General features: G+C 34.3%; 1 protein-coding gene across 1 annotated transcript; it reads left to right on the top strand.

Moving 5' to 3' along the window:
* Window positions 1-1,850: 1,850 nt before the first annotated feature.
* TAF13 (TATA-box binding protein associated factor 13) lies at window positions 1,851-14,601 on the top strand. Its single transcript, XM_051993165.1, has 4 exons — window positions 1,851-1,966; window positions 4,069-4,147; window positions 10,522-10,619; window positions 12,328-14,601. Exons 1-4 carry the CDS (start codon window positions 1,940-1,942, stop codon window positions 12,496-12,498), a joined length of 375 nt encoding a protein of 124 aa, XP_051849125.1. The 5' UTR covers window positions 1,851-1,939; the 3' UTR covers window positions 12,499-14,601.
* Window positions 14,602-14,643: the final 42 nt, after the last annotated feature.

Here is a 14,643-nt window from a genome sequence, read left to right on the forward strand (position 1 = left end):
CAGGTCATCCTGAATTCTAGGCCAGCATTTCTCCATTATATTGTACTGCCTCTCATAAATAGTAAAAAAAAAAAAAAAAAAAAAGAACATATTTATGTTATAATAGTTATATATCTTCTTATGGTAAAAAGTTATATATCTTTTTAAAGGACCAGAAGACTAGAATTAAGATACATAAGAAGTAGGCAGCGAGGTGACAAAGTACTAAGTGTCTTGGGTCTAAAATCAGAAAGACTCATCTTGCTAAGTTCAAATCTGGCCTCAGAAACTTAAGAGCTATGTAAACCTAAGCAAATCATTTTACCCTGCTTGCCTCAGTAAAATCTGTAAAATGAGCTGGAGAAGAAAATGGTAAATAACTCCAGTATCTTTGCCAAAAAAAAAAAAAAAAGACAAAAAAGACAAAAAGCAAAAGCCTAGAGTCACAAAGACTTGGAGACAACGAAAGAGGTAAAAGACACATAAAAACACATATAGAAACAGAAAATTAGGAACATAAGTGGAAGCTTTAACTTTCAGAGAGATAATGATAATAGATAGCATTTATATAGTGCTTTAAAGTTTGCAAACTATTTCATATATTTTATCTCATTTTATCCTCACAACAACCTTGGGAAGTAGATGCTATTTTACAGACAAGGAAACTGAGGTAAGAGAAGGCGAGTGAGTTTCAGTGTCATACAACTTAAGTATTTGAGGTAGGCTCCAAACTCAGGTTTTCCTGACTCTATATCTTGTATTCTATGCACTATACCACCTACCTTCCTCAAGTGCTTACAGAAAAATAGGACAAAGTGATAAAGAATTTCCCTAGTTTCATATTGGATGTTGAAGCCCTCTATAATTATTCTCCAAGTCAGATTAAAAAAAAAAAATTCAGCCCCAAATTGCCTTTCACAATACAGCTCATAACAAGTCTTAACATTTTTTTTTCAAGCTGCAGAAAACAGCAGTGATTGGCACTCACTACTTTCCAATGGTAGCCTGAAAGTGATTTTGCTCTCCTCAAAATTCTCCAGGTACTTCTAACACTCTTATTTGCATTTGCCAGTTTCAGTTATCTGTGTTAGTTTCCCTTTTTATTGTTACTCATCCTTCCCTTTTGAAAAGGAACAATGGCTTCTGGGGTTGATGTCTTGACTTGGATTTAAGTGAAGCAGAGTTGCCCAAAGTGCAACTTCCAGAATCATTGAAGACAATTGCAAGACAAAAGTCAAGTGATCGGTAATAGCTTGAGATGCAATGGATGATCTTGCCATCTCCTACGTCTGACCAAGCTCTAAGTGCTCCAAAGCCCCAGCATCAAACACTTTCGTGACTTTTGGAACAAATGTTTCTCATCTGCCTATTATCCTCCACAAGGGCAGCTTCTTGGAGTCACAGGTGAGAGGTGAAACAAAGATGGACAAGCAGCTCTGAAAAAGACTGGCAAGGAAGTGCTATCAGGCTGTAATCCAAGTCCAAAGGTCTTTCCACTATCCAAAGATGTCCTGGAGGTCATTTCCCACTTTGTGTGTGTAGACAGGTGACTTCCAGGAATGTGTTCTAGAGACTTTCTCTCTAGAATTCCTGCTGCAAGTGTCAACCTCTGAAATATATGTAGAAACTCTTTATATTTGCCCCCGGCCACCTAGCTTCCACTTTTCGTTTAGCTTAATCAACTAAAGACTGAGTAATTTTTTCACGTCATTGGAAGCGGAGTCACTCACCGAGACCCCGCCCCATTCGCCTCTGACGAATCAGAGACCCCGGGAAATATGCGCCTGCGCGTCGAGACATTCTTCCTGCTTCCGCGTGAACTCTCCTCCGACTAGCGAGGTGCGGCTGCACTTGAAGTGGGGCGTGGTAGGAAGTGAGGAAGCGGAAGTAGTGAAGCGGAAGTTTGGGACTGGCGCCCAGAGCCAGAGCCGACTCTTTGACGGTTGGAGACGGGGACAGGATGGCTGATGAGGAGGAGGATCCTACTGTGAGTGAGCCGCCCTGCCATCCCCGGCCTCCCTTCCTCATTTCCTCTCTTTCCCTTAGAAGCGAGCAGCGGCTCTTGGCCACTTAGGGCTGGAAGTGTGTGTGGGAGGGGGCGTCCTGAGACCCAAATCAGGAATCCCCAGGCACTTGCGGTCTCTTCCCCAGTATTCCTCCCTCCGTCCTCTGTGCATCCTATTTTGTTTGGGGAGAGAAGGGAGGTTGGAAGGTGACTAAAAACGGGGAAGAAGGGCCGAACCTGGAAATGCATCGACAATCAGGGATGTTGCAAAAGATTGCCCCCAGACTTAACCCTCGGTAGCCTAAAGACCGGACACTCACTGACGTCTAAAAAGCACTAATTTTGGAGTCTAAGGGCACGGTTCCGCTACTGTCATTTTGGGCAAGTCTCTTTTAACTCCTATGGACTGAATATCCTCTACATGTTAGGGGAAACGATACTTAGACCACTTCAGAGCTCGGCTTAAATAGCCATCTCCTGCTAGTGTTTTGTATTTTGTGTTTATATTTTGAACTTTTTTTTTTTATGTATACATACGCTATTTAGCCTCCATAGTACCTAAATTGTTTGAGGGTAGAAATTATTTCATTTTTACTTTCATATCCCCAGTATCAGGTACAGTGCTTACCACATGCCCTATATAACAAATGTTTGTTGTGATAACTTTCTGACAGCATCATTGTGAAGAAAAACTTAATATTAAAAGCCTTGTAAACGCATTATTTAGAAATGATACTAAATGTTTTTTCTGGCTCTAAATTTGTGGAAATCAGTAAAATTCAGTTCTGAACTGCGTTTCCCTGGTCTTGAAAGATTCACTTAACATATTAAGATCCCAGTTTCATCCTTTACAAAATGAGATATTGAAAGAGATGATTTTTGAAGACTGACCTAATTGTAAAATTGCATGGAATTTATCTAGTTGACAGAAGATGGTATTTAGACTAGAAAGAATATCATAATTCTGATCACAGTATTTCAAGAGGGACATCAACAAATAGGAATTCATTTTCAGGGGTCCTCAAACTATGGCCCGCGGGCCAGATGCAGCAGCTGAGGACGATTATCCCCCTCACCCAGGGCTATGAGGTTTCTTTATTTAAAGGCCCACAAAACACAGTTTTTGTTTTTACTATAGTCCGGCCCTCCAACAGTCTGAGGGACAGTTCTCTGTCACCCTATTTAAAAAGTTTGAAGACCCTTAGATTCTAGGTGAAAGAGAATGAGAGATTTGGAAAGTTGGTATGAAATTACAGAAAGGCATTTAGATATCATCTGTGACCCTTATTTTAGGGATGAAAGAAAGGCTTGCTTAAGATCACACAGTAAATGGCAGAGTCAGGATTCAAACATGAATTTTCTGAGCATTTGATATTTGACCAATTGTTTAGATCTCACTTTATTTGTGTGGAAAGTGTTTTGTAGTTTTGCTCCTGACTTTCCCTTGGCAGATAGATTCCAAATATTTTATACTATCGACAGTTATTTTAAATGGAATTTCCCTTTGTATCTCTTGCTGTTGCATTCTGTTAGTGATGTATAAAAATGCTGATGATTTTTTTATGTGGATTTATTTTGTTTCCTGAAACTTTACTAAAGTTGTGGATTATTTCTGATAGTTTTTTAGTTGATTCTAGAGGGTTCTCTAAGTATACCATCATATCATCTGCAAAGAGTGATAATTTGGTTTCCTAATTATCCACTCTAATTCCTTTAATCTCTTTTTCAACTCAGTAATACTTATATGTTTTAGCTATTTGTATAGCACTGTATGTAAATTTTTTCCTTATTATAAAATACTTCCAACTATTAACAGAAAAATGAGTAGCCTTATTACATTCTGATCTTCCTTTCACTCAGTGTTCAGGTAGCAGCTAGATAAACTATTTGATCACCTAATTAAAGTAACTTTTAGTTCTAACATTTTAGGGTTCTATATTGTAGAGATTTTTGTATGGACACAGAAATAGTTTTTTGCATTGATGACCTTTTAGGTATTTTCCAGTTTAGTTGATTTTTGAAAATTAAGTCTTTATTAAATACTAACAAGTCTACTTTATCTCAATTCTTTTAAATTCTTCTAGTTTGAGGAAGATAATGAAGATGCAGGAGGTGGAGCAGATGGTGGACAGGGTAAAAGGAAAAGACTTTTCTCAAAAGAATGTAAGTATTGTATTTGGGAGTATTTGGTTATCAATGTCATGTATTGAAGATGAACATATATAGATATTCCCTAAATTAAAAATGGGTTGTGCTTTAAAAGTTAATGTGTTTGTTGCTAGGAACAAAAACATCTGTCATTAGAAGTTACACTATAAATCGTGCTTTATATGTCTAAAGTCATCCATAAAAGCCTATTTGATCTGTGATGTACTCCACTAATATCTTGTTGTGACGCTACATTATTATATGGAGGTTATCCTCACTTTTATATTCTCAATAGTAGTTTGTTTTTCCCATTACATGTAAAGATAGTTTTCCACATTTTTGTAAGATTTTGAGTTCCAAATTTTTTCTCCTTCGCCAATATAGTTAGCAATCTGATATAGGTTATGCTTGTTCATTTTAAACATTTCCATATATGTCATGTTATGAAAGAAAAATCAGAAGAAAAGGGAAAAAAAACATGAGAAAGAAAAAGCAACAACAACCAAAAAAGTGAAAATGACATATTTGATCCATATTCAGAATCCATAGTATTTGTTCTGGATTCAGATGGCATTTTCTATCCCAAATGTATTGGGATAATTGGATCACTGTGTGGCTGAAGTGATCGTAGTTGATCATCACATAACCTTGCTGTTACTGTGTACAGTGTTTTGGTTGTTGTGCTCATTTCACTAAGTATCAGTTCATATTGTCTTTCCAGGCTTTTCTGAAATCAGCCTGTTCATCATTTCTTTTATAACAGTAAAATTCCATCACAATTATATACTATAACTTATTCAGCCATTACCCAGTTGACGGGCATCTCCTCAATTTCAGATTCCTAGCTATTATAAAAAGAATTGTTACAAAATTTTTGCATGTGTGGGTCCTTTTCCCTCTTTTTTTTTTTTTTTATGATCTCTAGGGTACAGACTCAGTAGTAACACTGCTTGGGTATAATTCCAAATTGCTTCCCAGAATGGCTGGATCAGTGGTGATCCTCACTTCTTCCACTTGCAGTGGACTGTAAGTTCTGGTAGGTTCTAGAAAGCTACAAAAACTTTGTATGCTGCCATAGTAGTTCTCAACTGTATTTTTAATTGTAGAAGGTTTAAAATTTACCCTCAACAAAATCATGAATTGTCTTGCCTATAATGTACCTCAATGATGGCAACATAACTGTCATTAAAAATAATACTTTTATGAGAAAACATTTAGAATTTGAACTTTGGGTGAGAAAGAAATAAGGGGCAGCAGCAAGATCTGTGCTCATGTCAGCAGTGAAGAAATAAAAATATCTTGGGGTTCCCCTGTGTTTGCCTGTATAGTATTTAAAACCAATTATACAGAAACTAAAAAAAAAATATATATATCTTCATGTTATTTAAAAACAGGTTAGACATTGTTCTATCTCACTATGGATGACAAACCACAAAATGTAAATGGAGACAATCTTAAAATTCTTCTTCAGTATATCAGTGTCTGACTAATCAATGTGACTAATCACTACTCCCTCCAAAGGTGAATATTTAAGCCTATCCATACATCATTGTATGTAACACTTGTCCATATCCTTCACTAAAGTTTCTTCAAGGAGAATACCTCTTTGATTTGGACTCTTGACACTTGCAAACATTTTGGGTGAGCATATGTCTCTCCTCACTTAACATTTATAATCAAAGGTTTGTCAAACAAAGTTATCTTTTTATATCTTTTGAATAAATTTGTTCAATTTTGACATATATGGGAGATACTTTTAGGGGGAAAATCTTTTAGAGATGCATTTTGCTCTTCTGAATCAGATGTTTTTTAATACTTAACAGACAAGCACAGAGGGATCTTTTATTCTCTATGTCAGAGGTATCAGAATTGCTGCCCTTCCCAAGTTCCAGCCCAATTAAAATCTAATAGGGAAATGTTTAACAAAATGGATAAAAATACAACATAATGTAGATAATGTTCATTTGTGATTTCTAAATTAATATGCCTGTAGGGAATTAAATTTGATATCACTACACTTACCAGTTTTTGATTGGAAAGATATGATCCGCAAAGCCTGTTCCTTAATCATATCTTTATTAAACATCTCCTTGATATTCATGTAGACTATTCTTAAAGATTATGTAGAAATGGGCAAGGAGATATTTAGTTAAGTAATTAAGGGTATTTTCTTTATATCCTTTTTTTGGTTACAGTAAGTTGCAAGGGTTTTTCCAAGGGTTTGATGATAGCTTTTTAACTTTAAGAAAATTTAAGAACTGATCTCTTGTCATTCTCTGAATTGGCATAGACCTTTGTACTTATTTGATGGAGTCTAACTGCTTCCCCTTGTTTGTTTGTTTGTTTGTTTGTTTTGGGGGGGGGGGGTTGCTGCTGTTTCTATTACTTTGTTTTAGAAATTTTTGCAGAATTAATTTTGTCTTTCTATTTGTTGACCTTCCAGTTCTATCCACAGATTTTTTTCAAGATGATCTGGCCAAACCATACATGTTTTTCTCCTTACTATTTCTCACTGTTTTATGAGACAGTTTTGCTCATAATTTTCTTACCATCTTCTGTGGAATCTTAAAATAAGTTTATATCTGATACTACCAATCTGCTTCCACTACATCTTTTTTTTCCTGGTTTTTCTGAAATCCCTGACCTTTTGTTCTTCCAACTTTTTAATTTTTTTCTATCTCAGCAAAATAACTTTTTAGTAATTTAATTGGGGTAGCATTGATTAAATAGATTAGTTGGGTAAAATTGTCATTTTAAAAAATTATATTGGTTTTACCTATCCATGAACAGTAAATATTATTTCAGTTATTTAAATCTAACTTTATTTATATAAAAAGTTGTTTATGTTTATGTTCATGTAGTTCCTGTATCTGCTTTGGCAGGTATACTCTCAAGTATTTTATACTCTAGTTATTTTGAACAGTTTAAAACTAGTATAGTTTCTCTATTTTTCTCTTTTGATTAAATCTATTTTATGTGAAGTATGGGCTAGCTCCCTGGAGGGCTTCAGGGTCAGCCAGAGTCAGGATAAATCAAAGTCCTTGGTCTTTAGGAGAAGAAATGAAAGAGGCAGGCAAGCAGATTCCTGAATTCGGGAGTCCAGAATCACCAGCTTCTTGCCTCCTTGTCCTGCTGCCAAGTGACTCGGACCTGTGTCCTCCCCTCCCCCTTCCAATCCTTGCCTCTGATTATCTTAAATCAAACATTCAGCAAGCACCAACAGTGAGAAGAGCCATTTATCCAAATATATGCTAATAGAGTCATTGTCTCACATCGAATAGATAATTAGCCTTAAGTGCTTGGTTTTCTGATTCAAGCAGATTTTTTTGTAGTTTCAGCCCTCTACAATTTTAGTTTTAACTTTGTCTGGGATCATGATTACTATCCCTGCTTCTTTCTTTCTTTCTTTTTTTAAAACTTCTGACCTTTATTTTATCTTTGTGCGTGCCTCTCATTTGTATAGTGGTTTCAGAAAGCAATATGCTATTGAATTCAAATTTTTAATTTTTCTATCAATTTGCATTTTATGGACAAATATATCCCATTCACATTTTAAGCTATAATTACTTGTTATGTATTTTCCTTCTTTCTATGTTTTTCTCATTATCCTTCTCACCCTATTCCTATCCCTACTCATTTCTCTGCTTTACATCTATCCTATATCTCTATCTTCCTATATCTTAACCTACTCATCTTCCATGAGTCCCTGCCTATTCTTACCCTCCATATCCCTTTATTCTCTTATTCCTTTCTGTATGTAGAAGAATTTTTGTACTTTTATATACATACACACTTGCGTGCGCGCACACACAAACACCCTCTTTAACCCATTCCTGATGAGTGTAAAGTTACAGCATTATCCACTCTGTCTCCTATTAGCTTCTTTTGCATCAGTTTTTTCCTTTTATGCCTCATTTGTATGAGATAATTGCTCCTTTTTTATATCTTTTAATCACAATCTTAAGAGTACTGATAATACTTTCACATGTAAGAAGTAAAAAATTTAAACTCATTGAGTTATAATTGGCCTTTAATGTTTACCTTATATTTCTCCAGGATATTTTATGTCGAATTTTTCCTCAAGTTCTGCTGTTTTTGTCACATATACCTGAAAGTCTTTCAGTTCATTCAGTATCCATTTTTTCATTCAGGATTATAGTTAACTTTGATAGGTAAGTTATCCTTGATTGTAACCACAGCTCTTTTGCTCTGCAAAATACAGTACTAGTATTCCAAGACTATAGTATTTCAGGCCTTTAATATAGGAGCTGCTAGGTCTTGTGTAATACTTACTCTGTAGCTCCATGATATTAACAAATTATTTTTCTTGTTGCTTCCAATATTTTTGTCCTTAACTCATGATTTTTGAAACTTGGCTATGTTATTCTTATATGTTTTCCTCCTGGAATCTTTTTCAGATGGTGATCAGTGGATTTTTTTTTTTCCTATTTCTGCTTTGCCTTCTTATTCTAAAACTTCAGAGTAATTTTCCTTGTAACATTGTATCAAGATTCTTTTTTTTTTAAATTATTGTAATTTTCAGGTAGTTTGACCATTCTTCTATTATTTTTCCTCAGTCTGTTCTCCGGATCAGTTGTTTTTCTGTTGAGTTATTTCAGATTCTTTTTTTTTTTTTTCATTCTTTTGATTTTGTTTTATTATTTCTTGGTATCTTAGAATGTCATTGGCTTCCTCTTGCCCAATTCTAATTTTCAAATAATTATTTTCTTCCTTAAGTTTTTGATTCTCTATTTCAAGTTTTCTTTTCTTGATTTTCTTGGATTGTTCTTATTTTTTTTCTAATTTTTCCTCGCTCTCTCTATTTTGATTTTTAAAGTCCTTTAATAACTCCTTGCACTTGGGCCATTTGACATTTCTCATTGAAAAAGGAGTAGCTTTTTTTTTTTTTTTTTTTTTTTTGCTCCCTTATTTTCCTCTGAATATGAATCCAGATGTTCTCTATCCCATTAGCAGCTATATCTATAGTTGGGGTCTTTCTTCTTTGATTACTCATTTTTATTTTCATTTTTTAAAGTTTTGTTTTTAGCAGCTATTATTGTAATCAAGTTATAATCCCATGGAGAAGGATGCCCCACATCTCAAGTCCTTATTATATTATAGTCTGAGGTCTATCTTGAGGCTAAACTTTAGACTCTGCTCTCCATTCCTAAGCCATATAACTATGGTTTTGAAACCACTATCTGGCAAATGATCTTGCTCCCTTCTAGTCAGCAGCAAACTGTAGCTTCTTCTCTGCCTCAGAACTGAAACCAGGGACTCTGTTCTCCTGCAAGTGCCCACAGCCAGTAGGGTTTCCATTCCTTTCTACTGAATTCACTATCGCCTTCTCCCCTGAAGCCACAGTCTGGGATGTGATGGTCAGCATAGCTCTGCTTGGCATCAGTGGAAGATCCTTCAGCCTATTATTCAGCCATCATACCCCCATAGTGAGGCTGCCTCTTAACCATTTGCCCTTAGGAATAATTTTTTGTTGTTTCTACAGTCAGCTTTGAGGTGTTTATACTTCACTGGACAACCTCTGCCCCTGAAGTTCTGGTCTTTCCTGGGGGTCTTCTTAAGTTGTCTTTGAACAACTGCTTAACCCTAGTTTTTGTTTATTTCGACTATGCTGTATTCTCTATGAGGTGATATTCTGTCTTTTTTTATGGAGAAAATTTGGAGAACCAAAAGTTTTTTAATTTACTCCTCCATCTTCCTAGAATTCTCTCCTGACCATACTCATTCCTTACTCTTGAATTATTTTCCAGTTTTTTCATTATCTTCTCCTATGCCTATATTCATTTTGAAGGTGCACACCTATAAATTAATCTAATTTGCAATGCATGGTTTTTCTTTATTGTGGTAAAGAATTCATAGCTAAATCTACTATTGAAAATCCTTTCCCTGCTTAGCCAGGTTAGTCCTTGGAAAATAAGCATTCTTTTTTCTGGGACCATATTTGTAGCCCCTTTTCAATACAGTAAAAGTTTATTAAATCTTGTGTTTTGCTTAACCTTTGAGGACTTGGGAGCAACTTCCTTATCACAAGGAGACATCAGAGTAGGACTTTGTAGAAGAAGTTAAAATATATTTTAGAAAAACTGGTCTTGTTTTATTGAGAGAAAGTACCATGATACAGTGGAAACTACTGGACTTGAATCCCAGCTCTGCTACTTTCTTAGGCAAGTCACTTACCTTCTCTTGGTCTCAGTTTCCTCATCTGTAAACTGAGGATTGAACTAAATGGTTTTGAAGGTCTATTCCAATTATACATTCTATGGGGTTGTAAATACCTGGTATGGAATGTGGAACGTAGTTTGAAGAATGCCTACATATTGTAGTAAATGGCTGTATGTATTCAAATTTATTAATACTTTATTCTTTCACAGTAAGGTGTATGATGTATGGCTTTGGTGATGACCAAAATCCTTATACAGAATCAGTGGATATTCTAGAAGATCTTGTCATAGAATTCATCACTGAAATGGTAAGATAATTTTAAAAGTTGAGTAGCTAATTATTTGAAAAATGATCTTATATGGGGCTAAAACTCTCCTTAAAATAGAAGTTTTTGAAGGGCTACTGTTGTAAGTCATTATATAGCATTAAAGAAAGAAGTAAAAGGAAGTTTTCTTTTAAGTTCGAGAATGTATGTAGCCAAACAATAAATATGAGCTAAAAGCTCTTCTTACTTTGAGCACCTTAAGTTACTCTTCTTTGAATTAGCCATCTTGAAACATCTGGTATTCGACCCTTTTTAGTGACCTTTCCTTATTCCTGGATTCCCTTGTCAGTTTTGTTGACGTCTGTGTGCCCCTTTTCAGAGTCATATTTTTAAATAATTGAAGGAAATAGTACATTTTAATTAAAGGTTAGTGAAAATAAAAATGCAAATTCATAGACTCCTTGAAGTTTCTCCATAAATCTCTTTGAGAGTTTCTGGACTCCAGATTTAGATTCTCTATTCCATTGGTTGATCAGAGATAGTGTGACAAAATTTTAAAAGTGAAGAGTAGAGGGCTCAAAACTTATTTTTTGACACTTACTATATGACACTGGGCAAGTCACTTAATTTATTTATGCCCCAGTTTTCTCATCTATACAGTGGGCATAATGCTATTAGTGTTATCTGCCTCACAGTATGCTGTGAAGAGAGTGCTTTATAAATATGAGAGGAGTTTTATTTATAAATTAGATAGTTTTAACACTTTACATTTTTGTTGAGTTTTAAAGTCTGTAGAGCAATTTCATATACATTATCTCATTTTATTCACGCAGCTTATTTACACAGACTATATAAATAATATATGTATACAAGTATTAATAGTACATGACATATAGTTCTTTAAAGTTTTCAAAATACTTTGTTTCTTGTCTTATTTGAACCTCATAAAAAACTTTGTAGATACTACAAATATCATTCCCATTTTACAGATGAGGAAACAGGTTTGGGTTAAGTGGCTTAGCCATGGTTATAATATGGTTATATTACCACTTTGTCAGAAATAGGTTTTGAACCTAGATTTCTCCTTGAAGTGACATCTAGAACTCTTCTATACCATGAATGTTAAGAAAGACTTCATTCAGAAAGCAAAGGGTTTTAAAAATAGTCTATACAGAAGTGGTCCATTTCCTCTTTAAGTGATTGGAGAAAAACGGAAAAGCCGTGCTTGTTTGAAAATCATTCTGTGTTTTTTCATTAGTTCAGTAACTAAAGAGACATAAAATACTAAATCTACTCCTTTTGTCTCTTTAGAAATTAGAAACTCTATTCTCTTCCCCTCCCCACCAAAAAAAGGGAAGAAAGAAAAGATCAGGAACCTGCAATAAATGGGGGGCAGGGAATGGAGAATGAAAAACATAAAATAGAATTTAGGAAGGAAGAAAAAAACAGTTTATTTGGAAAGAACAAATAAAATGACAATAAAAAAAAATTGATGCTGAACCGTCCCCAAATAGACAGCTTTTTCTCATATCCACTTATATTTTGGATTGACAGTGCTAGTCTGATGTCTTTCAGATTTTATCCTTACAATCTGGGAAATGACTATGGTTTAAATTTTTTAAATTAACTTTTTTAGAAGCAAGTTGTTCTGCCTGATTATGGGGAAAAATTGATAGAAAAGGTGAAATAACTTAAGAAAAAAATTTTCCATTAATTGAACTCATCATGTTTCTTCGTATCTTCATGATAGACTCACAAAGCAATGTCTATTGGACGACAAGGTCGAGTGCAAGTTGAAGATATTGTCTTTTTGATTCGAAAGGACCCAAGGAAGTTTGCCAGAGTTAAAGACTTGCTTACTATGAACGAAGAACTGAAACGGGCTAGAAAAGCATTTGATGAAGCAAACTATGGATCCTGACATCTTTTATGTTCTCCAAAGTTGCACTGTCTTCTAGAACAAATGTGTGTGTACTAGAACTGTGTATTTTTCACCTTGCCAAAAAATGAAAGGTCCTGAAATAATTTAAGTACTTCTTACAATTACCTTATTGTCTACATGCAATTGACCCTATAAATGAAGAATGGAGCACTTCATTGCTGCCTTTACTTTGACTTCGTGGATTCTAAAAGTGGTATTTAGGTATTAAATTGCCTGTCTTTCTTTTTGATACTTGAAATTGCTCATTGATTTTAATGACAGCATGGAAGAAGCTAAAATCCTCTGAAAACCATGCAAATCATCCTATTTTTCTGAGGTGATAAAGATAATTTAAACTAATTAGTATTTATGTTTTGGTCTCCTTTTTGCTACTGAATTTTATAACAGTTTGATATGTGAAATCTAAATATTAATCCTTTTGGTTTTGCAATTCATAAAACAGATTTTTTGATTACTTTCAATCTCTCAGACAGATAATGGTTTTATGGGTTGCAACAGGAAACTGTTTTCCATGCTCTGTTTTGGGGTATATTTATAAAGTATTCTTGGTTCTCTTAAAGGAAAAGAGGGAAAGTTCTAGATTTTTTGCTTACAGATTAGATTCTTTTGCATAAGATTAGATTTCTTAAAAGAAATAATTTGTTTTTATTTCTTTCATTGGATAGCAAAAGTAATTTTTCTTTGTGAAAGTTCCTTTTCCCTTTCAGAATTCCATGTGAAAACTTAAGGTAATTTGAGAGCTTTTTTTGGTTCTTATTAAAAATCTTTTGAGCCTACTAGATTCATTGTTTGAGTTTCCTCTACAGAAAGGATTTAAATTCTAAGACATTTAAAGGAGTTCAAATGCAGACACTCTAAATTTTAGTAAAAATGGCTGTATTTTAAATTTTGTTTTAAGAACTTTGTTCATTGTGGTAATATCTGCCAGCACCTACACATGTGACTTTAGGTATTGCTATTATAGCTCAGGATATGGAAGTTTTGTGTGTATTTAACCATAATGTATTAAATTATTATTGTTTATACTATTATTAATTTAATATTAGAATTGAAAAAAGTTAGGGAATCATTGAAAAATTCTTTTTTTATGTAAAACTATACTTTTTGGTGTTGGTTGTGAACAACCTATTAATCAATATTTGGGAAATTCTGCTATCTTGATTTTTTTTAATATTAAAAATAAAACCATCAATGAAAATTAAGCAAGTTAATGGTTGAAATCCAAAGTATGATGTTTGATGTTTCTGTGTTGTTTGTACATTCCTGTGGATGTATTATATCTTATTCTTTAAGAAGTTTCTTTTTTTCTAGCCCATTGCTATATTACTGATCACTATAATGGCTTACATTTATATAGCATTTTATAGTTACGAAACAGATATCTCATTATAGTCTCCAACAGTTCCTTTGTTACGAAGAAGACTGAAAATTAGGCCAAGAGATTTGGCTGAGGTCATGTGATAATACAGCCACAAAACTGGGATTAGAACCCTGGTTGTCTGATGACTCCTGATTCAATTCTATTTCCGTTCCCAATCATTTTTTCAATTGATTACCCCTCAAATAAGGATTTTGCTCATTATAGTGTTTATGCCTCTTGTGGAGATATAAATGTTAACTACTGTGACCAATGTAAATAATTATGTTTTCCACAGGTTTCTGCATGCACTTTAAGGTTAGGACTCTAAGCAAATAGATGATACTTAGTAAATCCTAAATGCTGTGGTATTTGCCTTCTTTCTCATCAGGAATGATTCTGGGCACCTAAGAGGTTGAAGCAAGTGTACTAGAGTAGGTCATATTTAATAAGTCCTTACAGTTTACAAAGGTGCTTTCCTTTACAACAGACTTTCTAAATTAGGTAGTAAAGTGTTTTTCCCTGCTTTGTAAGTGAGAAAATTGAGACCAGATTACACTGTTTAATATCAGAACCAGGCTTTTTGATTTCCAAGTCCAGAATATTCACACCACCATATAACATATAGATTGTGAGTCCCTTAAGGGCAGGAACTATTTCATTTTTGTCTTTGTATTCCTATGACTGGCTCATAGAAGGTGCTTAATAAATGCTTATGAATAGCCTCTGATGTAGTGATTTTCCTGGGCACATGTGGGGCAGTAGTA

The sequence above is a fragment of the Antechinus flavipes genome, chromosome 4, assembly GCF_016432865.1.
Source record: "Antechinus flavipes isolate AdamAnt ecotype Samford, QLD, Australia chromosome 4, AdamAnt_v2, whole genome shotgun sequence".
NCBI lineage: Eukaryota > Metazoa > Chordata > Mammalia > Dasyuromorphia > Dasyuridae > Antechinus > Antechinus flavipes.